Genomic DNA, 25,868 nt, shown 5'->3' with positions numbered 1-25,868 from the left:
ACTATGAATGAATTTATTTGTAGTGTAATACTATTGTCAGTATTGTGGAGATGCAAAGGTTGATGCTGCTCACAATGTGGGCACAAACTACTGAGGAAAAGGAAGTACTAGAAATGAAAAGGCAGTAAGTACGAGGCTATGGGAATTCAGGTTCCTATGCAGACCACGTGGCACTTCCATGCAAATATTGCATACAGTGAATGATTAGGTCATGGTTTCTTTCTAAAAGAAACAGTGACTCTAACAGGAGGCAGAGATAGAAGAAATAAAAGCACAAAGTATTGCCTTTGGTTGACAATGTCTCATGGCTCATGAACCCAAGGGGAACTGGCACTCCTATCTGAGACAACCCTACCTCTTAGACATAGAATATAGCTGGAGTTAAAGTAAAGAAGACAGAGGAAGCATATTCCATGAGCTAAGATACAAGTACCAGAGAGTCAAGCACAGGGTTTGGAAGAGCTATCCAGCCTGACTAAAGCAGGGGTCACTGAGGCTGGAAGGGTGAACCAGACCTCTCTGGGACTAAAAGGTAGGCTGAGAAACCTATGCTTTGTTTTAAAAGAAACTCAGAGTCAATTCATGCATCTCTCTGACAGCCAAGCTGTGATAAATAGGCCAGGGCAATTATAAGTGCTTCTTACATAAGCATCCCACCTGCAAAGATGATGAGCACACGCAGAGCCATCATCTCGACTCTATGCAGCATCTCCACAGCTTCCGAGGGCTTCTCCAGCTGCCGGAAAACTTGACACATCTCAAAAACACTTAGGAAAAACAGATCCCGGTGTTATTGGATAAGTGTGTAACCCCCAAGCATGGTTGCAGGGTAGAAGGGCTAAGTTATAACCTGTTTAAGAGCTGTCTCCTCACTGTACCATGTTTACTTTGTACAAGCAAAGGGAAAGTGGAGGTAACTAGGCAGGACCTCTAGACAGCTTTCTGCTTCTGATTGTTGCTGCTAATAAGCTGAGTGTCTGTATTTTCTTCTCGTTCCATTCTCTTGAGATGCAAGAGTTGATCACTGAAGTGGTTAAAATATAATGACAACCATTGAGAGACTAAAGCCTGTTCTTGTGTTAACAGTGTAGGAATATTGAGGCGATGGTGTTAAATGAATTAAGTCAGGGACAAAATGACAAATATCATATGTCATCATTCATGTAGAATCTAAAAAAGTTGGCCTCATAGAAGTTGAGAATGGAATGATGGTTCTAAAGACTAGGGTGATAATTAGAGAGAGGACTGAGTCCCAGTTAGGAGCAAAAAGTGTTAGTGTTCTATGACACAATGAAATGGATACAGTTAACAGTAACACCTTATAAATCTCAAAACAACTAGAAGAAATGGGTTCAATGTTTGGAGGCTGGGTACTAATCATATATATATATATATATATATATATATATATATATATATATATACATATATCAAAAATTATTTAGTTTCCATAAATATATCACAATCAAAATTTATATAGTAAATTTTTGAAATGTGTTGAGGTACACACCTACAATACCAGAACTCAGTAGACTGCCTCTTGAGATCATGGCTAGCCTGGGCTGTACAGCAAGAGCCTATCTCAAGAAAGAACAGGATGAGAGAGAGATAAGGAAGGAAGGAAGGAAGGAAGGAAGGAAGGAAGGAAGGAAGGAAGGAAGGAAGGAAGGAAAGAGGAGTGTATATAGACAAATAGTGAAAGTTTTTATCTGTGGAGAACTGAAAATGTGAGTTGAAAGCCGAGCTTACAGAACAGAGGTGGCCAAGATTACCTCCCGTTTGAAAGGAAATGCCAAGCAGAACAGGACACTCAAGCACTGTAGTTTAGAATCAAAGACAGTGCAGAGATAAAGCAGGAGGCTCTTGAAGCCAGCATTTAAAATTTGAAATAATGAGACATCTGTTTCATCAAGTAAGGACACATCATTCCAAGCCATTTAAAAAAACATGATCATATTCAGAGTACAATTCTGTGGCAACAGAACTAACAGGAAGTAGGTTAGCCTGTCTGGTAGCAGATGAGGCAGTATTTACATAACACCTCTAAGTTGCCACGTGGGGTTGAGAGGAAAGTGAACAGGCAAGGACCACAGTATAGCTAGCCTTGCCACATCCAGGAATCACAGCTGAGGCAGGAAGAGCATCATGGGGTCCTGTACATCAAAATGCATAAATCTTTTAGCCCAAAGCAGCAGACTAATGTTAGAGCTGGATTTGGTGATAATGGAGCTTTTAAGTGGCACATACACATCCCTTTAACACTAGCACACCAGAGGCTGAGGCAGGTTTGTGAGCTTAAGGGATGGGAGGGCTTAGATGCAAATCATCATTTAGAGATGAGTTTAAGGAGGACAAGAGTCATTATCTGCTTCTTCCTTTCCTATGGTTAGTTAAAGCTGCAAACATAATCTTGTGACTGAACTGGATAGATCCCACTCATCACTACATACCCAATAATGGTACCTGTGACTGCTGTGATTACAGGCGTGCCTCACCACACCTGACTCATCCCTAATTTACAATTCATTATGTTATTATTTTATTGTCATATAATAACTATACATATTAGTGAGGCAAAAGTAGTGTTACTGCTGCAATACATACAGAAATGCAATGGTCAACCTAGCTTCTCAAATGCTATGCATATATCCAATCTCAAATAGAGTGTAAGGCTTTTACTTCTGAATATTTTTTAATGAATCCAAATCATACTTGAATGCCAAATAATGAGGCAAACAGGGAAAAGAAATTGTTGACTTGGATCACTGTGTGTAGATGCTGGCTTCAGAGTGTGATGAAAATTGAGATTGAGAAAAGCCGATTGCTCTGCTTTGATGTGAGTACTTCTTGAATACTACAGTAAGGAATAAATTAAGCAAAATGGGATTTAGAATACCTTTGATCAGCTTGTGGTACTCTCTGCCAGTGTTCGATCAATACAAATAGTGCCTTCAGGAATTTCTGGAAGTATGACATTTGTTCAGAGCTATGAGGAACTGCCATCATTTCTTCCTTGTTCTTCCCATCTGTTGCTGCTGTGACATTCTGATCAGTGGCTGAATTAGAAAAAAACAAAGTGTGCATGAAACGTGTCCACTGGGTGTTGTTGGGGGGCAGCTCTTCCCTTGAGAGGGCTATTCTGCTGAGACCAATCAGGACTGACTTTGCGAGCTGATAGCGACTGGTGTTCTGAACCCATGACAAATCGGAAAATAAATCTTGGCTTAAATCATCTCCATAGTCACTGTTAATTTCACTAGAGGCCTCTACAACTGATTCTATGGTATTTAAAAGGTCATTTGGATGCTGGGAAAATGTCAACAGGAGATTAAAAATATCCCAGTTATCTTCCTTTAAGCCATTCCAAAGAGCTTGTAAGGTGAGATTAATCACCATTTTCAAGAAAGTCTCTCTTTCTGTGCTGTTATCTGTTAACATTACATCCAAAAAATGGATTATGTCATGACTTCCTTCCTTTCTCAGGACCTGAGGATGACTGGTAGAAGAAAGCTCCTGAAGCTTCAAGAAATCCATTTGGTTGGTGATGTTACTCATAGGGACTAAACAATCTAGAATTTCTTCCCATAAATTAACAGCATCAAGAGAAAAGTTTTGAGTCCTGTTTTTAACCACCACTGCAAGATACTCCAAATCTCTCAACCCAATTTTTATAGAAATTAAGTTTTCAGCCATTTCCTCCAAAATCTCAGAAAAGTCTTTGGATGGGCTGACATATGAAGATATGATAGATGACACACTCAAAATATCAGAGTCCTCTGATGTATTAGGTGTGACTCCCATCATCCCGAAGGCTAAGTCAAGAAATGGTATCAACAAATCCTTTGTCTTCTGGAATAGGAAAGGGTCTACTTTTTTCAAAGAAGTTACTTGCTTCACATTATGTTGAACATTTTGTAGCATGATGGAATACAAAATGTCAAAGAATTTCCTGGAGTCCTCTGAGCTAGAGATGGAGAAGTTTCCCAACATTGTAGTTATCTTTTTTGAAACCTTTTTGGCTAGATTGAGAAGTCTCACCACGGAGTCCACTGATGAGGCAAGACCAGCCAGTTCAGCAGTGTTGTTCACCAGCAAAGTCAGAGTTCTAGATATTTCTAAGGCAGGTGCCAAGACATGACTTTCTTTACCAACTTGGGAAATGGCACCAAATAACCTCATAGTTGATTCCAGTGTTTCTCTTTTTCTTAGAGGGAATGAACTATTTACAACAGAAAGCAAGTCAGTTAGCTTAGCAACCATGGTGTGTTGGTGCAGAGGAGACGAGGAGCGGCAGGCCTGGGTAGGTGAGTATAAGAGAATGTCCATAATAGTGGCCATGTCTGCAGAACTTTCTTGTACACGGTGGAGAACAGACCTGAGATTTTGGTTGAATTCTGAGAGGTTCTCAGAATTATTAAACTGGGAGAGAAACTGTGTTACTACTGTGAAAAAGTCCAAATGGCCTTGAGTGTCAGTTTTAACCATGCTCTCCCTTGGATGGGTGTGAGAAAAATCTGTCAGAACTCCAGAGACTTCTCTGTTGTTTAATGAAAATGAGTTCTTAATCAGATGATATATAGTCTTCAAACTTGAGAAAATGTTCATCGTTGAGTTTTCATTCATCCAGGTAAGGAATGGATCCAGTTTCAGAACTTCAAGAATTTTGTCTCTGGGGACAAAACTGAAAATTCATGTATTTTTAATTTCATGTTTCATAAGTTAGTAACAGAAAGATTAAAACATGGGGATATCATGATTTTATTTGTTTTACAATAGTATCATAGAATGATGATATTGAATGGAGTGCCGAAAATCAAAAATAACTCCAGATAGAGCCTGACACTTTGTTATCAAATAACAAAAGCAGTAAAGAAATTTCATAGGTGATGTTGCAATGATTCTTTGAATGTAACAATCTGAAAAACTTCCTTTTTTGCTTTTAGAAAAGAAATATAGAAAGATAATATAGTAGTTCTGGTTTTCTACTTCCATAAGAAGGTTATTAAGTTGTACAAATCAGGAAAATCTGAATAAATTGGCTACATTAAATTTTATAATGCCCTTCAACAATAAAAACCATAAAGAAAGGGGAAGAACCAATTAGATAATTGAAGGATATATTCTTCAATAATATATACATATATATATATAACATATTTAACTGTAAACTAGTATCAAGAATATTTTTTTAAGAAGTTACAACTATGAAAGACAAATGGAGGAGACCCACAAACCTAAAGAGAACTTAAAGAAGAAAAAGAAAGCCATTTGCAAAAGACAAAAGTCATAATGGACCAACTCATATATTCTGAAGTTCTCAACTTTAGGAAAATGACGTTTAAAATTATAATGAGATTCTGCCATAGTCTCACCAGATTCACAGATCTGAGTTCATATAAACAGTACCAGACACAAGGCTGAAGAGCCACAGGGAGCCTCACACTCTGATCAGAGTGAATATTAAGCCAAGATCCTCTGAAATTTCTTATAATTGAGGTTGTATATGTACTACATTCTATGCCAGAACTCTTCTCGTGTAGTTAGGCTGCAGAAACACCTGCATTTGTCGACAATTCCCATCCATGCACAAATAGGCAACCAAGTTAAGTGAAGCAGGTCACAAACACACTAAAAGTGTAAACAGGAAGAGGACTTGTTGGAAGAAAGAAGGGGTTTAGTGAGGGGGGAGGGGAGAAGTGAGGGTAACAGAAAATGAGAAACAGCAGTCTCCTTACACAATGGTTTTTGGTTTCTTTGTTTGTTTGTTTGTTTGTTTGGGAGGGGTTTTTTTCTTTTTTGTTTTTGTTTTTGTTTTTTTGGCTTTTTCAAGACAGGATATCTCTGTATAGTCTTGGCTGTCCTAGACTCATTTTGTAGACCAGGTTGGCCTTGAATTCACAGTGATCTGCCTGCCTCTGTCTCCCCCAGTGCTGGGATTAAAGGTGTTGCCCACCACACCAGGCTTACACAATGTTTCTCGATATAATCTGTTAACATCTGAAAAAGTAGAAAGCCTATTTATACTAGTTCTGAATTTTAAAAGTACTACCAAATTGCTCAGTCCATCTGAAATGGCCTGTCATATGTCTCTTTGGTGAGGCTGCACAATAGCTCCAACATGTCCTTTGCTACAGTGTCTGGTTGGGTGGCCTATACAGGAGACCCTCTTGAAAGCACTGAATTGAAGGTAGTGGCCATTTTGTAACACAAATATACCTTCTTGCAGCTACAGATTCCAAAACTAACCTAAGATGCTGAGAAGGAATCTTGAAAAAGTGTTTAAAGTCCTTAGTGAGTTGACTTCAGGATATTCAGAAAGCAAGCTATCTTAAACAGGTCCACCACAGTCAGTTAGAAGGCCATATAAGAGTCTCTGAGACCCCTTGTGCTAGAGACCCCAGGAGCAGCAAGGTAGGCAGCTTTTGTCCCATGGATCCCCCTACTGACCACCTCCTTGGATTGCAAACTTTAGCTCAGCAGGTGTTCCTGCTGCTCTGATTGTCCCTCCCTGAACCTTGCCCCTCTGAGGTTAAATGCACTTATCTGGTCTTCATGGTCACATGAACCAACTTTCTGTGCTGTATCTTTGCTATACTCATTGTTCCCTGGGCGTCTCCCAAGTAATACAACAGCATAGAGTAATGGGAATTTCTGTCTAGAACTTTCCCTGCTAACATTCAGAGAGATTGCAGAAGACTGTGACTAGAGATGCTATGACCATTTTAATGGTTTCAGATACAAAGGTTAATTGGAAAGAAATATTTAACCTTGTGTTTGTGGTGAGACAGGTAATAGCACAATTGAAACTGTGACCATACCATATGTATATGTAAATCTACTCAAAATACACTTTTCTCTTGTATGTAGGAAAGAATTTCTTGTATTTATGTTACAAATTGAAAAAATAATATATGGTTGATGAACAGAGGCTAGATTTAAATGTTTATTGGTTCAGCGGGAATTGAAATTCTGTTACCTTAATCCTGTCATAAAACACTCATTGTGACAAAAATCACTTCAAAAGCCATTCCAAATTTAGGTACAGGAGCAGTGATAGACAGTTCGCTACTCTAGACAGTGAACCAGTTGGGATGCTCCACCAGCATGACTTTGTGAAACAAAGGTACACTCACCTCATCTCTGCAATGACATCTTTACGGAAGTCTTTCAGGAGAAGTGATATTTTATTTTCAGGCATTCCATTTAGCAAAGGTAAGAGTAATATCTCCAAAAGCTGCTTCAGGAAATCTTCTGTGATTCCTGCTGCTTCCCCACCATTTTTGGACTGGATATGATTCAAGATGAGATTAATGAAATCCATTATTTGAAAGTAGGTGCCACTGAAACCTGGAGCTGATTCCTGAGAAAGCTCAGCAAAGTTACGAACCGAATTCATCACAATGCTTTCAAGAAGCAACTGGACAGCTGAAAAGTCAGTTAGCTGCTCTTGATTTAGCATATGGCTGAAGAAGCCAGCGTCAAAATTGCTTTCTTTAGAACTGTTTCTGAGATAGTCCAAATAGGTAGTAAGATCCCTGGCCAATATAGTTACATCAGTTGAATTTTCACTGGCAGTGGCATTGAGTAGTCTTTGCATTAACCTTAAGTAATCTTCATTTTCATATTCATGAAGCCAATGTTTTGTGAGAAATAGAAAACCTTCAATAATTTCTGCTGTCTTCGGTGGTGATGAATCCAGGATTTTCAGAACTTGAGAGAGTTGCATAGTTGTGTTTTGAAGAGCTATGCCTTGGATCTTTTTGTTAATATCCGAAAGTAATTGTCCTAGACTTAAGTTACTGGCTGGGTCTTTGGTGGGTTGTTTAAAGTCCAACCACAGTTCTTCAAAGTCGTAAGTTGCTTTATCATTTCTCATTAAACTTGATAATGCATCTGAGCTCCTATCTGTAAGATTTGCATTCAGAGAGACCATGATTGGAGACAGAAGATAATGAGCACTATTTCCTAAACTCCAAACAGCAGAAACCAATTTGAATATTCTTTCCAAATTTAAGTAAACATTCTTTTGGACAGATTTCTCTGTGCCTTTAGTAATGTTAAGAATCTTGTCTAATTTACCTAACTTGTCCAGAATGTTTTCACCCAGTATAAGTTTTGTAAAATTGGCATATTTTAATTTCTCTATGATTTGCAAAGCAGCTTGTTTTATGGGTCCACTAGGACAGAGTTCTTGGGTGCTGCCAATACCCAGACTTCCAGAAGGTGACACAAACGGTAATACCTCATGCCAAAATCCCTGCAGAGTTTTCACAAATGAATTTTTAATGTGGAATATCTCCAAGAGCTCCAAGAGAATGGAATTCCAGTCTGCCAACTCATGGATCACACAGACTACTTTCCTGGTTATTTCCCCTTCAGAGTTTTCATTTATGCATTGGGAATCACTTGGGGGTGGCAGATGAAGAAGATCTAGTATACGGGTCACCATGTGATAAAATGAAGAAGACCTGTGCTCCTGGACATTACAGCCTTCTACTTTAAGGTTTTCCTCAAGCCGGAAGGTTGTGTGGTTTGAGCACCAGACCTTGGGAAGGCACAGTAAAACCTCTGAAACAACAGCTGGTTCATCTGATACCAACTCAACTGTGTCCAGAAGAGTTTTAATCACATCGGCAAAGTCTTCCTTCGTGATATTGAACATGGTTATGCCATGAAGAAGAGTGAAGTTATAGACATCCTTGAGGCTCTCTGTGATGTTTTTATCTGTGACTCTCTGCAGGAGGCCTGCAATGTGGGGAAGAGCATAATACACATCCAACACAGTATTCACTACTTCTTTGGGTAGCAGACGGGAGAGACGCAGCAGGTGACTGACACTCCATGAATGTGAGCTGTCCACAAACTTCTCCACTAAGCCAACAAGCATATCGACCCCTAAACTGTCGATGCCTGATCTGCTGAGGTTCTTAAAGAAATTCATTAGGCTTTCAGCGATTTGCCCAAACTGGCCTACTAAGAGCTCTACGTCTGCCTTCTTGAGGGAATGCATGAGAGATGTCACTTTCTTTAAGACTTGAGCATGATCTGAATCTCGTGGAATATTGAAATGGACAGCAGGCATTAAAGAGTTGAACACATCCCGGGCCAGTTGGATACCAAGACCCACAGCTTTCAGTATTCCATATGGAACTACTTCTGATGAATTCAGAGGACCATTAGTTATGTTAAGAGCAAAGAAATTAGCTAATTGGTAAACTGAGTTGCCTAAATGGTTTATATCTTTTTCCTTTGGGCTGGTAGAGAATACAGTAAACATTGTTTCAGTGTCAGAAGAGGAATTGTTTCTGAGGACATTATGGAAGATCCCTCTTAAAAGTTTCTGCATTTCCTTCCCCAGTGCTATAATATGCTGCCAAATATTCTGAAACTGGTCATGAATGTCATCTGACATTCCTATGGGTCTTAGAAGTAAGTCCTTGAAGTGCTTCCAGTCATACTGGGAGGCAAAATCAAGATCTTTTGTTAAGTTGGTGATGATCATGTCTACCTGCTTTGTGGAATCGTTGAAAAGAGCCAATAAAATCTCAAATTTAGGGACCTTCTCTTTTTCCAAGCCTGTAGTAACTATAATATTTAGAAAGTCAGTTATGTCTTTCAGATAAATATTTACACAGTTTATATTTGATTCATTTAATGGACAAATGGGTACCTTTTTACTTAGCACCCATGTTAAAATTTTCAATGCAGAGTTCATTTTGTTCTCCATATCCTCGAAGCTTCCCAACATGCTGTGACTATGGCTGGATGAGGAACTTGAATTATACATCATACACAGATGGTCTATGAGATCTACCCATGCAATGCATCCTTCCAAGCTGCTACTTATGTTTTTTGATGAAAATATGGAACTTAACATGGCCAGAATATGTGCCTGCTTCTTAGAAGTATTCACAGGTAATAGGTTATCTTTGAAAATCAACTCAGTGACACTCTGAAAAATACTAGCACATGACAATAAAGTTCTATCCTCTGACACATTCTTAAGAAATAATATTGTTTTTCTTAGCTCAGTTATGACACTTGCAAATTTGGCTTTATGATCTGTGAGATCATTTGAAAGAAAGTTATTGATCAATTCCATATTTCTGTCCACATAGTCTGAGGCTTTGCTTAACTCAATGAAAACATCAAACAGGGAATATAAGAACTCCTTGCTTGCATTTGTTTTCATTGGAAATGTCTTCAGCTGGTGCAGGGAAGTTTCCATGGTGATGAAAGATTTCTCTATTTGGTCCAGGTTAAGTGATTGTACTGCAACTAATTCATTACTCAATGCTACCCAAAGATCCCTGAGATGCAGGAGGCTATCCCAGTCATGAAATCCATTCTCCTGAGTTACATTTTTAAACAAATTTAATAGGACTCTAGCAGTATGATATGTGGGAACTATTCCTTGGCAGTTTTTAGAAATGTTCCCATCAGTTTCCAGTTCATCCAAAAGCTGAGTGATACCAACATGAAGAGGAGTAAAAATACTCAGGTCAAGTTTGAATATTTGAGAAATGCTTCCCCAAATCTCAGTCCATGTCTGAATCCATGAAAGGGTACAGTGAATGGCCGTGAATTCACTGATCACACTGCCGTTTAATGAGAGGTTTGACAAAACTTGTGTCCATGAAAAAGGAAGGGAAGACCCCTCATTTCTTGAATAAATCACAGAAGAAATGGTTGCATTTTCCAGAATGAAGCATTCACTCGGCAATTGGGTTTCTGCTGTACCATTAAAGAACTGATTGACATACTGAAGTAAAGAAACACGAAAGCCTTCATCCACGGCAAACAGCTGCTTGAGACCTGTCAAACTAGCATGAATCACCCCCTGTGCTATTCCCTCCGTCAACACTAGGGACTGAGCTTGAATTTCTAAAAAGTTTAAAATTGAAAACAACTGCTGACAGTAAGATACCTCAGGTATTGTCCCAAGAGCTTCTGTTGTCTCCGATAAAAGCAAAAGTGCTTTATTGATGTTTTGGATATTAAATCGCTTTATGAGGTCCAAAATCTGTCTAGAGATTTGAGTGAGATAAGTTATTAGAGACTGTCTATCCAGAATGTTCAAGAATTTATAAAGATATTGATAAAGTGAAGAATACGTCTGCAGAAGTGCAGCTGTGTCTCTGTCTTTGAAGGCGCTCATGTATATATGAGTCAAAATGTCATTCAGCTCTTGTTTTTGAGGTTCAGAAAGGGTTGTAAAAAGCTTAGACATGTTCTGCAGAGCATAGATGGTGTCCAGGGCTATTGAGACTTGTTCCTGTGTCAAAAAGCTAAATTCATAGAGACCATGTACTATAGCCTCACTTAAACGTATGAAGTCTGCATTCATGGCTGGCGATTTGGGCCAACCAGAATGGAATGATTGGAAGAAATTAAATATTTTGCCAAGAATATTTTCATATTCTGGCACAGAAAAATCTACAAGTGTGGGCAAGATTTCAATATTAGCTCTTTCTTCTTGTGAAATGCTATTGAGCCAGAATTCTCGCAGCTCTGGATTAATTTCAAGAAGTATTAATTCTATGAATCTCAAAATATTTTTTGATTCCTTCCGCATCCGGTGCTTTTTAAGACTTTGAAGTTTTTCAATGACCAGTTTCTCAAATTTCAGAAGTTTCTGAGCATCACTGTCATGTGGGTTTTTCTCTAAACTTTTTAAATGATGTATCCACAAAATACTTCTGTTCAAAAGAAGCTCAGCGAGAGAAGAGAGATTGTGAGATTCAGGATCAGTGAATGAGCCAGAAGGAATGGATAATAATAATTCTTCCAAAAACTCCACACATGACAGGAGAATGTTCATCTTTCCATTTTCAAGGGTGTACAGCTTATTGTCCACCACTAGATGGTGTTTTGTGAAATTTAAAGCCCTGTAATACAAACAGAATTGTCTTAGTGTTAGAAAGAAAAATTAATGCATCTCAAATTTCTAAGATGGTAATCATTCATAGTAATCAAAATGGAACATTTTCTAAACAAAGCACTTTTAACTTCATGTCAAACTAATCTGACCATCTATTAGTATGTTAGAAATCCCACCACTGCAGCATACAGTTAATGTAAAATTTGTTTCCTATTATCAAAAAGAATTCACAGCGCACAAATATGAGTGATTCAAACAGGGCACAAAATCAGTACCCTTACATTTAAAAACCCATCTCAAAACATGTGATAATAGAGAAAAGTAGGAAATATTTGTGCATATTTACTTCGAAAGACCAACTTTCCCCCAAAGCCTCTGCAACTACCCCAACTGGAATCATTGACCCTATGGTTGAAGTGCCAAGTAATGTCTGGCCGTTCTTAAAGAAATGTTTTATTCTTAGATCATCAATTATAACTCATGCTGTTCTTTAGAAAACTTCTATTCTTATTGTTGCACACTTAATAGACAAATACGAGATTCCTGATATGAAGCACTGTCAATGTTTAAATTGAGCTCATAACAATCAAATAATGTTGCCAATGATTGACATTTCCTTATGCTAGTTAATACCTGAAAGTTGAATCTAGACTTACTTGGTTATGAAAGTTATTGGAGACTTCTTCAAGTTATTGAAAAATACAAAATAATTATCAACGACGAGTTTCCAATCCATATTTTGTGGATAACAAGGAGAGTCCTCAGAGAAAGCTAAAAAGAAACATCAACAAGCTGAGTATAACAATCAAGCAAAATATACAGCAGATCACCTCGTACGTTTGAAAAATTAGCAAAGGAGGTTTGGAAACTTGTGGTTTGACATCTGCTTCCAGCTCTGATGACACTGTAAGCCATTTAGCAAGGCAGAACTTTGGTTCCTGAAAGACAAAAGGCAAGCAAGAGCAGACCCATGATTATCCCTGCCTACCGCTTTAGAGAGACTCTAGGACAGTGGCTCTTAACCTTCCTAATGCTGCAACCCTTTAAAATAGTTCCTCATATTGTGGTGACCTTCAATCATAAAATTATTCTGTTGCTACTTCATAACTACAATTTTGCTACTGTTGCGAATTGTAGTGTAAATATTCGATATGCAGGATATGTGATATGTGACCCAAAGGAGTCATGACTGACAAGTTGAGAACTGCTACTCTAGGACCATGTACAAGGAGGAAGTGGACTGGGGCTCAGTAGACTTGCTGTGTTGGGTGGAAGCTTAGATTCTGAAAGAAAGAATGCCAGGGAGGGATCTGCAAAGTGTATGTGTCCCTCTAGTGTCCAGATGAGAATTAATTGTGCATGTGAAGACACTGCTTGAGACTAGGATGCGTCAGCCAAAAAAATGTTAAAGATATTTGTTTAGTGATCACACAATAACAAGAATATACTCTAATGCTCATAGCTATTTTGGAACATTTTATAATTTCATCAACTATCTAGTACCTTAAACAAAAAAGGATTTTCAGTGGTTATAGGTAATCTCTAAAGATGACTAAGCTGAGTAATGAATCTTTAAAGCACAGGTATCCAGCCTCTTGACATTGTAATATAATGTTGTCATCTGCAAACATATTAGGTCATAGTCATGGCTAGCCTGATATACATGCTGTTTACGAGTCATAGGTTCAACGCACCTATTTTAAAGCAATCCTAGGGCCTTAAAGGACCAAGCGATATGAAAAATAGTTAGCACAGAATAGGGATCAAATCTGTATTTGGCATCCAACCAAAAATTCCAGTCATACAAAGAAAGAAATATGATGAGAAAAATAATTAGTCAAAATAAATGGACAGGATGCAATGAGGAAGAACATGAACCACACAAAACGTTTTGTGTTACTCAATTTACAGTCTATTGTTTGCACATTTAAAAGGCAAAGCTTCTCAGACTGGATAAAATGAGAACTAACCATATGCTATATATAAGAAATATATTTAAACTATAAAGAAAAAATAATAAGAAAGGATATATGACTATCAACATTAATTAATAAAAAAGAAACTTATCAAACAATGTAGAATTCAGGTAACAATGCCAGCATTTTATAAATGTTAAAGGCATAAACAATTCCAAACATGTGCACAACACTTGAAAGCAGAATTCTAAAACACAGAAAATAAAAACAAAGCACAAAGATAAATAGGCTAATTCATGTTGTACTCTGAAATATAATTAGACATGGAGACAAAATATCAGCAACGAGGGAGGATTTGCATAATTCTGCTAACAACGTAAAGCACCTCAAGAACCATTTCACACAGCATGAAAGCACTACTGATTCCCTTCCTGGACACATGGAACAATTACCAACAACTCAGTTTTTTAAACCCTAAAACAAATCCAAAAAATTTAACAATACTGGTGGTATAAAGAGTATTCACAGACTAAAATAGAATTAATTAGAAATCGGTAACAGAAATATAACTGAAAATCCCACATATTTGAAAATAAAATAACACACCCATAAATTATTTATGGGTCAGAAAAAATCAAAAAGATAGTAAGGCATGATAACAATGCTTCATAGATACATAAAATTTTATATATGTTGAATTTCTCTTATTTTGTTATGGGGTCCCCCCCTTTGGTACTTTTTTCTTTTTTTTTTCTTTATTAATTTCACTTTATTCTCTTTGTATCCCCCCTGTGGTTCCCTCCCTCTTCCCATCCCAATCCCTCCCTTCCTCCATCCTCTGCATGCATGCCCCTCCCCAAGTCCACTGATTGGGAAGGTCTTCTTTCCCTTCCTTCTGATCCTAGTCAATTAGGTCTCATCAGGAGTGGCTGCATTGTCTTCTTCTGTGGCCTGGTAATGCTGCTTCCCCCTCAGGGGGAGGTAATTAAAGAGCAGGCCAATCAGTTCATGTCAGAAACAGTCCCTGTTCCTATTACAATGGAACCCACTTGGATACTGAACTGCCATGGGCTACACCTGTGCAGGGGTCTTAGGTTATCTCCATGCATAGTCCTTGGTTGGAGTATCAGTCTCAGGAAAGACCCCTGTGCTCAGATTTTTGGGTTCTGTTGCAATCCTTGTGGAGTTCCTGTCCTCTCCAGATCTTACTGTTTCCTGTTATGGGTTTTTTTAAACAAAAATATTTCTAACTTTAAGCAATCAATTTAACCTCTTTAGCATCCATTTCTCAAGTAAAATTGCATAAGACTCACATTCATTATGCCTCATCAAATTCCCACTAAAGTGACTTCAGTATCTATGGGAGGAAAATGAAAGCACTCCAGAAAATTATGTCAGAGGTGTGTGATATTGCATAAAAAATAGGTTGATCAGATGAGATCTGGCACGTTCAGGGTGGTATAGGTGGGGGGAGAGAAAGGAGTTGAAAGATGGGAAGGCTGGAAGAGAGAAGGGAAAACGATGGTGGGAGGCACCTCTAGAACAAGCTGGACACCCAAGATGAGGTAGGCTCCTGGGCAGATATGGGGATGACTCTAGCTGAGACACCTAACAACCAGGATCATGGAGACTTAGAAGTAGCCACCTCCTAAAGCCAAGCAGGACTTCCACTGGAGGGAGGGAGTCACCAACCCACCCATACAACCTTCGACTCAAAATTTACCCTTACAGCAAGGTGTACAGGGATAAAGATGGAGCAGAGATTGAGGGAAGGGCCAAACAATGACTGGCCCAACCTGAGACCCACCTCATGGGAGAGAGCCAAGCACTGACACTATTAACAATACTCTGCTATGCTTACAGACAGGGGACTAGCATAACTGTCTCTTGAGAGGCTACACCCAGCAGCTGATTGAAACAGATGCAGAGACCCACTGTCAAACGTTGGGTGGAGCCCAGGGAGTCTTGTGGAAGAATTGGGGGAAGGATAGAGGGACCTGGAGAGGACAAAAACTCCACCGGAAGACCAAAAGAGTCAACTAACTAAAGTCCATGGGGGTTCACAGAGACTGAACCACCAATCAAAGAGTATGCATGGACTGAACGCAAGACCACTACACACATGTAGCTGGTGGGCAACATGGTCTTCATGATGGTCCTCTAGCAACTGGATTGGGAACTGTCTATGACATGAACTCTGTGGCCTGCTTTTGAAGCATTTTTCCATAGCTGGGCCGCCTTGTTGATCCTCAGTGGAAGTGGATGTGTTTAGTCCTGATACAACTTGATATACCAGGGAGGAAAGGTTGGCAGGGGACTCTCCTTAACTGAAGAGGAGAGGATAAGGGAGTAGTAGGGTAGGGCCCAGGAGGAGAAGAGGGAGGGTGCTTCGATAAGGATGTAAAGTGAGTAAATTTTTAAAAATTAATTAAAAAATGTAAGACAAAAAAAAAGAAATGGATTGATACTATCAGAAAAAAAAGCAGTGAAAAAGAAATGTTTAAGCAAAAGAAGAAAATAAAATTCTTCACAGTAAACCTCTCTACTGTTTTTTGTAAAAAAAAGTTCAATCTAGATGCTCATTTTACTGGAGAGGAATAGGGAAGTGGCATCTCTTACATGTATGTTCAATTCTTGCTAGATACCTCTAAATAGGATCATTGTAAAAAAAAATCCTGGTAAAGTAAGCTTTTTTAAAAAATTATCAAGGATAAAAGTAATATCCTTGATACAGCTGGCTGGCTCAATTAAATTTCTGTATCCATTCTTCAGTTGAGGAGCATCTGGGTTGTTCCCAGCTTCTGGCCATTACAAATAAAGTTGCTACAAACATGGTTGAGCAAATGTCCTTACTGTGTACTTGAGCCTCTTTTGGATATATGCTTAGGAATGGGATAGCTGGATCTTGAGGAAGCGCTATTCCTAGTTGTCTGAGAAAGTGCCAGATTGCTTTCCAGAGTGGTTGTACAAGTTTACGTTCCCACCAGCAGTGGAGAAGGGTTCCCCTTTCTCCACAACCTCTCCAGCATGTGTTGTCACTTGAGTTTTTGATCTTGGCCATTCTGATGGGTGTAAGGTGAAATCTCAGGGTCATTTTGATTTGATGGCTAATGAGGTTGAACATTTCTTTAAGTGTTTATCTGCCATTCAATATTCCTCTATCGAGAATTCTCTGTGTAGCTCTGTTTCCCATTTTTTAATTGGATTGCTTGGTTTGTTGCTTTTCAGCTTCTTTAGTTCTTCATATATACTGGATATTAACCCTCTGTCAGATAGAGGGTTGGTGAAGATTCTTTCCCAATCTGTAGGTAGTCGCTTTGTTTTGAGAACAGTGTCCTTTGCTTTACAGAAGCTTTTCAGTTTCATGAGGCCCCATTTATTGATTGTTGCTCTTAGAGCCTATGCTGTTGGTGTTCTCTTCAGGAAGTTCTCTCCTGTACCAATGAGTTCTAGGGTCTTCCCCACGTTTTCTTCTAACCAATTTAATGTGTCTGGTTTTATGTTGATGTCTTTGATCCACTTGAACTTTAGTTTTGTGCAGGGTGATAAGTATGGATCTATTTGCATTTTTCTACATGTAGATATCCAGTTAGATCAGCACCATTTGTTGAAGATGCTGTCTTTTTTCCATTGTATGGTTTTGGCATCTTTGTCAAAGATCAGATGTCCATAAGTATGTGGGCTTATTTCTGAGTCTTCTATTTGGTTCCATTGATCCACCATTCTGTTTCTATGCCAGTACCATGGAGTTTTTATTACTATTGCTCTATAGTACATCTTGAGATCAGGGATAGAGACACCTCCAGAAGATCTTTTATTGTAGAGGATTGTTTTAGCAATTCTGGGTTTCTTGTTATTCCATATGAAGTTGAGAATTTTTCTTTCAACCCTAACCAAGCAAGTCAAAGACTTGTATGAAAAAAATTTCAAGCCTCTGAAGAAAGAATTAGAAGAAGATACCAGAAGATGGAATGATCTCCCATGCTCACGGCTTGGCAGGATTAACATAGTAAAAATGGCCATCTTACCAAAAGCAATCTACAGATTCAATGCAATTCCCATCAAATTACCAGCACAATTCTTGACAAACCATGAAAGTTGAAAAATCTTAAAGATGTTTTAAATAAAATTAAGAAATGTACCAGAAAATCATCCTAAAATATTACAAAATAAGAGAATATTATAAGAGGTTCAACTAATGGCTAACAGAAGTTCTATAATGAAGAAGAAAATATAGGATTTAAAGTTGCAAAAACAAAATCATGTAAAAATATTTTCTGTGTGAGTCAAAAGAATGGCTGATCGACCTGCCTGCCAGCTGAACTGCTCCACTCCCTAGATAGACTTAGTTCCCAAAGACCCATTCAACACTCCACCCATCCCACCCCACTCCCTGCCTGTTGCTGGACCCCTGACTGTGATTCCAACAGACTTCCACTGTTCAGGTGCAGGCCACATCAGTCAGAAGAACAGACTCTAACTACTCAGGTGCAGAACACACCAATCAAAAGAACAGAGACCCCCTGCTACACAAAAGACCAAGCTAGTCTTCAGAAATCCAGCCCCCTACATTATCAAAGATACCCTACTGGATCCAAAGCCATGCTGGCTGCTAGAAATTCAGGCCACAAAACAGAAGACCAAAGAGGAAATGGAAACCAAGGAACAACAAAGACAAACTCAGAAGTCAGCACTTAAACTTATAATCATCCCAACTCCAGATGCTTAAATCCCACTGTAAAAGTACAGTCAATAACAGCCAGGGCAAAATAGCACCACCAAGCCCATATATCCTAAGACAACAAGTTCTGCATACTCCATTGAGGATGGAGCGCGCACACACACACACACACACACACACACACACTCATACACACACATACACACAAACAAATCTTAAAATCAATTTTATAAAGATGATAGGGGTCAGTAAAGAGAAAATTTTAAACTCTCAAAGAAATCAAGGAAAAGACAAAAAAATGGAGGAAATAAATAAATCCCATAAAAAATTAAGATAAAGGAAAAAAAGTAAAAATAAACACACACACACACACACACACATAAACAGAGGAAATTCTTGACATGGAAAATCTAGATAAGCAAACAGTAACTACAGATACATACATCACCAAGAGAATACAAGAGATGGAAGAATGACTCTCTAGGGTTGAAGATATGATAGAAGTAGATTCACCAGTCAAGGAAAACATTAAATAATAAAATAAAATAAAATAAAAAAACCTAACACAGAATATCCAGGGATTCTGAGACACTGTGAAAAGACCAAATCCAAAAAAAATATGAAAAAGAAAAGGAGAAACATCCAAGTTCTAAAACCCAAAAAATGGGGGCTGGAGAGATAACTCAGTGGTTAAGTGCACTGACTGCTCTTCCTAGATTAGACCTGGGTTCAAATCCCAGCACCCACATGGCAGCTCACAACTGTCTGTAACTTCAAGATCTGATACCCTTACACAGACATATATGCAGACAAACCACAAATGCACATAAAATGAAAATAATTTTTTAAAAAAACACTTAAAAAATAATAAAGCCCAGAAAATATATTTAACAAAATCATAGAAGAAAAATTTTCTACCCTAAAGGAGGAAATGCCTACAATGGCACAAGAAGTTTAAAGAACACCAAATAGATAGGACTAGAAAAGGAAGTCAACACACCACATGATAATCAAAACACTAAACATACAGAGCAAACAAAGAATATTAAAAGCTGCAAGGAAAAAAGTCAAGTAACATATAAAGGCAGACCTATTAAAATTATACCTGACTTTCAAGTGTGAAAAACTTTTCAGTCTCTAAAAGCCAAAATGGCCTGGACACTTGTCTTGCAAACTCTCAGAGACCATGGATGCCACCCCAGATTTCTATACTCAGAAAAATATTATGATTACCATAGATGGGGAAAACAAGATGCTTCATGTCAAAGTCAAGTTTAAATAACATCTACCCACAAACTCAGCCCTGTAGAAAGTACTAGAAGGAAAACTCCAGCCCATGCAGATTTAAGTAGAGCCATGAAAATACAGGCAAAAAAAAAAATGATCTCATACCAGCAAAAACCAAAAAAGGGAAACACACACACTATCAACAACAACAACAAAATAACAAATTAACAATCACTCAATCACTAGTCATTGATATGTCTCAATATCAATGGACTCAATTCCCCAATAAAAAGACACACACTCTACTGAAGGCATCTGAAAGACTCTAACTAGCAGTGTTTTCAAAGCAGATACAAAGACTCATAACCAAACCTTCCACAGAGTACAGGGAATCATATGAAAGAAGGGGAGTTAGTATGATGGGGAAAGGATAGGAGCTCCACAAGGACCAAATATATCTGGGCACAGGGTCTTTTCTGAGACTGACATTCAACCAAGGACCATGTATGGATATAACCTAGAACCTCTGCTCGGATGTAGCCCATGGTAGCTCAGTAACCAACTGGTTTCCCATAGTAAGGGAAACAAGGTCTATTTCTAACAGGAAATCAATGGCTGGCTCTTTGACCTCCCCAACCCCCAAGGGAGGAGCAGTCCTGTTAGGCCACAGAGGAGGACTTTGCAGCCAGTCCTGAAGATACCTGATAAAACAGGACCAGATGAATGGGGAGGAGGTCTCCCCCATCAGTGGACTTGGAAAGGGGCAGGGTGGAGATGAGGGAGGGAGGGTGGGATTGGGAGGGAATGAGGGAGCGGGATACGGCTGGGATACAGAGTTAATAAAATGTAACTGATAAGAAAAAACTAAAATTAAAAAAAAATCTTGGGCAGGAAGAAGATAAGAGGGAAGATAAGCAGAAGATGGGGGGGTATGGAAGACATGGCAGAAAATACAATTCTCTTTACCCAAAAAAAAAAAAAAGACACACACTAACAAAATGGATATAAAAACAGGATCCATCCTTCTGCTGCCCACAAAAAACACACCTCAGCATCAAAGATACGCATTACCTCATACTAAAAGATGGGAGATGGGAAATTCTTTTTTCCAAGCAAATAGATTCAAAAGGCAAGCTGGTATGTCACTAGACCACAGACTGTATTATTCAAACTTTATTTTACTTAAGAAAAATAAATCTTCAGATAATATAAAAAAGGAGCAAGCTGGTGCAGCTTTTCTAATTTTTAACAAAATAGACTTCAAAATTTAATCAAAAAAGATGGAGAAGATCATTTCATAATCATCAAAGGAAAAATCCACCAAGATGGCATTTCAATTCTTAACATTTATGCCCCAAATGCAACATTATTAAACATTATTATAGAAACATTATTAAAGCTTAAACTACACATTGAACTTCAGGGCACAACATAGCCAAACTTCCAGAACACAATGAAACACAATGAAAGCGGTGCTAAAAGGAAAGCTCATAGCACTAAATGCCTTCATTTAAAAGATAAATAAAGAAAGCTGGACAGATCTCATACTAGCAACTTAACAGCACACCTGAAAGCTCTAAAACAGAAAAAAGCAAATGCACCCAAGAGGACCAGATGGCAAGAAATATTTAAGCTTAGGGCTTGAAATCACTAAAATAGAAATAAAGAGAACAATACAATGAATCAACAAAACTAAGAGCTGGTTCATCAAAAAAATCAGATCATCCTGAGTGAGGTATCCCAGGAGCAGAAAGACACACATGGTATATATTCACTTATAAGTGGGTACTAGACTTAAAAGATAGAATAAATATATGAAAATCTGTACACCTAAAGAAAATAAACAAGAAAGAGGACCAGGGGTAAGATGATCAGTCCTCACTTAGAAAGACAAATGGGATGGACATTAGAAGCAGCAGAAAACAAGTAACATGACAGGAGCCTACCACAGAGGGCCTCTGAAAGACTCTAACTAGCAGTGTATCAAAGCAGATGCTGAAACTCACAACCAAACCTTCAACAGAGTGCAGGGAATCATATGAAAGATGGAGAGGACAGGAGCTGCACAAGGACCAAATATATCAGGGCACAGGGGTCTTTTATGAGACTGTTTCTCCAACCAAGGACCATGGATGGATATAACCTAGAACCCCTGCTTGGATGTAGCCCATGATAGCTCAGTATCCAAGTGGGTACCCTAGTAAGAAGAACAAGGACTATTTCTGACATGAACTCAATGGCTGGCTCTTTGACCTCCCCTCCCCCTAAGGGAGGAGCAGCCTTGCTAGGCCACAGAGAAGGACATTGCAGCCAGTCCTGAAGATATCTGATAAGCTAGGGTCAGATGGAAGGGGAGGAGGGCCTCCCCTATCAGTGGACTTGGAAAGGGTCAGGGAGGAGATGAGAGAGGGAGACTTATGGGCAACCTTTGGGCAGAGTGAAGGGAATCTTAGGAAAGAAGTGGGAAGCAGTAAGATCTGGAGAGGACAGGAACTCCACAAGGATTGCAACAGAGCCCAAAAATCTGAGCACAGGGGTCTTTCCTGAGACTGATACTCCAACCAAGGACTATGCATGGAGATAACCTAAGACCCCTGCACAGGTGTAGCCCATGGCAGTTCAGTATCCAAGTGGGTTCCATTGTAATAGGAACAGGGACTGTCTCTGACATGAACTGATTGGCCTGCTCTTTAATTACCTCCCCCTGAGGGGGAAGCAGCATTACCAGGCCACAGAAGAAGACAATGCAGCCACTCCTGATGAGACCTAATTGACTAGGATCAGAAGGAAGGAAAAGAAGTCCTCCCCTATCAGTGGACTTGAAGAGGGGCATGCATACAGAGGGTGGAGGAAGGGAGGGATTGGGATAGGAGGAGGGAGAGAACCACAGGGGGATACAAAGTGAATAAAATGTAATTAATAAAAAAAATGTGATACATTTACACAATGTAATATTACTCAGCTGATAAAAAAAAAAGACATCATGAAATTTGCAGGCAAATAGATGAAACTAGAAAAGATCATCCTGAATGAGGTAACCCAGACCCAGAAAGACAAATGTGGTATGTGCTCACTTATAAGTGGATAATAGCTATAAAGTACAAAACAATAATGTTACAATCCAATGACCCAGAGAAGGTAAGCAACAAGAAGGGCTTAAGATGGGAGGCAAGGATCTCCCCAGGAAATGTAAATAGAATAGATTTCACAGGTGAACTGGGGGTTGGGTAGGATTGAGACTAGGAAGAATCAGGTTGGGGGGTAGGGAGAGAGAAAATCCTGAAATGACTAGAATTGGGGTCATTTCAGGCGCAGGTAGAAACCTAGTGCAATGGAAGCTCAGTGGAACCTAAGAGAGTAACCCTAGCAGAGACTCCTAGTAATGGGAGACACAGGGCCTGAACTGGACATCTTCCGTAGCCAGGCAAGCCCTCAAGTGGAATTATTAGGACACCAAACAAGCCATAAAACCTTTGACCTACAGTTTGCCCTGCTTGTAGAGTGTGCTGGGACTGGAGCTTAGCAGAATTGTCATCAAAGGGACCAGAGAGACTACATCCAGCAACTGATGAGAGCAGGTGAGGAGTACCACAGCCAAAGATTGGGTGGAGCTCATGGAGTCCTGCTAAGGAAGGGGAGAAAGGATTGGAGGAACCAGAGTGGTCAGGAACACACCATGACAACAGGGCCTACAGAATCAGCCTGAGGGATCAGGGAACCTGTAGGTCTTCCACATACATGTTATGGCTGAGTAGTTTGGTGTTCTTGTGGAAATCGGAACAGTGGAGTGGGGGCTGTTCCTGACTCTTTCATCTGCTTGTGCAACTCTTTTCCCCTATGGGTTTCCTTGTCCAGCCTTGATGTGATGGTATGTGCCTGGCTTGTTATACCATTTTTTCTTGATGTCATGGAAAGCCTGTTTATTTCTGAGGGAAGGGGAGGGAGGAAATCTAGGGGAGAGAACCAGCGGAGGGGAAAGACTTGGGGGAGGGGAAAAAGAAGAAACTGCAACTGTGATGTAATATATGACAGAAGAGTAAAACAAAAGGAATATTTTCCAAATTACCAAAAATCTACTGAGTATACAGCGTGATACAGGTTTTTAAGTTCATGTTTACTGAAGTCTTCATAAAATGTCAGAATACTAGAACTAAGAAAGGAATCTCGACATTATCCACGAGAAGAGAAACATATATTTAAAAGATTTTAAGTCTTAATCCAAGAGTGTGCTAGCAGAAAATACAAAAATAGGATTACAGGCAAAAATAGGTGAGGAGGATGAGGTGCTGAAGGAAAATGGTTAATATGTGGGATGACCATGCAGTCCAGGAGGATGCTGTCTACCTGACACTCTGAAATTCAGAGCTCTCAGAGTATTCCTGAAAAAATTGCAAGATCTATTTGTCTTGTGGGGTGCAGGCTTACAAAAGCGATCCAGAGAGGAAGAGTCTTGGCCAGTCTGTAAAGGCAGCGATTTGGAGATGGAAAGAAAGAAAAGCAGAGAAGGAATTAGAAACTGGCTTGCGCACTGTGAACCTTGTGAGCTGTAATGACTGATTGGGCAAGGCATGCCTGCTGGTACCATGGTGGCATGACCACCATGGGAGTAACTAGTCATTTCATTTTCTGATTGGGTTGAAGTTCTGCTCCACAAGATGAAACCCATACTCAGCACCATTGTTGGGCCAAGAACCTATAGCCCAAGTCGTAGGCTCTATAGACAAGTCGTAGGCCCAAAGGGAGAACCTAGCACAATTATTCTGCTAAATTTGTATAGTATTAAACTGACTCCTAACAACTTTTCATTATACCATAGATAAATGCATCTCCCAATCCTTACTTTAAAAACTTCTATTTGCAGTAGGCGTTAAAACAGAGACCCACAAAAAGACAAAGGGCAGAGAATAAGACACAGCAAATGCTCAGCCATAAAAAGAATATATACACCACACAACCCTATCCCAAGACTCAGGTATCATTTCAGAAGAAGGGGTAGGAAGAGTATAAGGGCCAAAGGTGGTGGATAGCCACAAGGAAACAGTGTTCTCTGGACACAGCAGGGCAGCTGCACATATGAAGTCATGGCAATTGTGGTGGCACACACAAGACCTGAGCAAGTTCAAGCCAGACCAAATGCTCATGTGGAGATGGAGAGCAAAGCACACACTCATACGTCTAGGGCTATTGGCAAGAGTTAGCTGCTGAGAGAGGTAGAGACAGTTTTCTCTAAGAGCTCCAGGTATGTCAGTCATGCTCCAGTGAAAGATCACACACTCAAGAGTATATATAGGCAGTACAAACTTGTCTTGAAGGGTTTTTTAAAGAAATTACAAAAGGACAAAAGCTTGGGTGAGGAGAGAAGGGAGTGAATCTAAGAAGCACTGGAGAAAGAATGAATATGATTAAAACACCTTCAAAACTCTCGGTGAACAAATGAAATTTTAAAAATTAAATAAACATTTTAATCTAAACAAGCACAATTTTGAGAGTGAATAAGATACCTGTGGATGGTGCTGGGAGAGTTTGGCCCAGACAAAACAGGACTGTGGAGATTCCGATCACAGCCGTAATGACACTCTGAATACAGTAACCATAATAGCTAGCAGCATTTGGAGGGAATTCCACTTTAGGCTTCCCTCCGTGGTGCATAACAGCCCTTCATACTGCAACTCTATCTCATGAGTGGGGAAAAGATCACACATTCCGGCCATTAAGACCTCCTGACTTACACAGCAGACTGTTCTGGAAACTTCCATGCTCGTTCACATATTGAACCAATTCACAAGTCTTCCTGATGATCTCTGAGAAGATTTTCCAGTAGGACATTTGCTGCAGGGATATTTGTACTTCTTCAAGTATGTGTGATACCCTGAAGTCAAAAGATTCCAAAAAACTAGAACTTACTAACAGTTTTAACATTGACACATACTTACAAAACCGTCTAAAGGTAATGCATGCAAATATCTGACAGTCCACCTGAAAACACAATTAGAACCTTGTAAGTAGTTGACTTACTATTTATTCATTTATAAATTATTCTAATCTGATTTGGAAAATAAGTAAAAGAAAATTGACAGTACATTAAAAACACAGAAAATCAAGAGTAAATCAAGCAAAAAACAAGGAGAAAATAAACACAACAATATAAAGTAGACACTGAGAC

At 39.1% G+C, this 25,868-nt stretch overlaps 1 protein-coding gene across 2 annotated transcripts in view; it reads right to left on the bottom strand.

The window, feature by feature from the left end:
* Window positions 1-25,868, bottom strand: part of Abca13 (ATP binding cassette subfamily A member 13) — a 440,297-nt gene that overhangs the window by 336,727 nt on the left and 77,702 nt on the right. For both annotated transcript variants that reach the window (XM_060365661.1, XM_060365662.1), the window contains exons 15-19: window positions 25,435-25,574; window positions 12,538-12,652; window positions 7,134-11,888; window positions 2,897-4,681; window positions 658-767 (exon numbers count right to left, since the gene is read on the bottom strand). In XM_060365661.1, coding sequence (XP_060221644.1) covers window positions 658-767; window positions 2,897-4,681; window positions 7,134-11,888; window positions 12,538-12,652; window positions 25,435-25,574 — 6,905 coding nt within the window. The remainder of the gene's footprint in view (window positions 1-657; window positions 768-2,896; window positions 4,682-7,133; window positions 11,889-12,537; window positions 12,653-25,434; window positions 25,575-25,868) is intronic.

Source organism: Meriones unguiculatus, chromosome 12, assembly GCF_030254825.1.
Source record: "Meriones unguiculatus strain TT.TT164.6M chromosome 12, Bangor_MerUng_6.1, whole genome shotgun sequence".
NCBI classification, from domain to species: domain Eukaryota; kingdom Metazoa; phylum Chordata; class Mammalia; order Rodentia; family Muridae; genus Meriones; species Meriones unguiculatus.
This window is presented reverse-complemented; position numbering and strand designations above follow the sequence as displayed.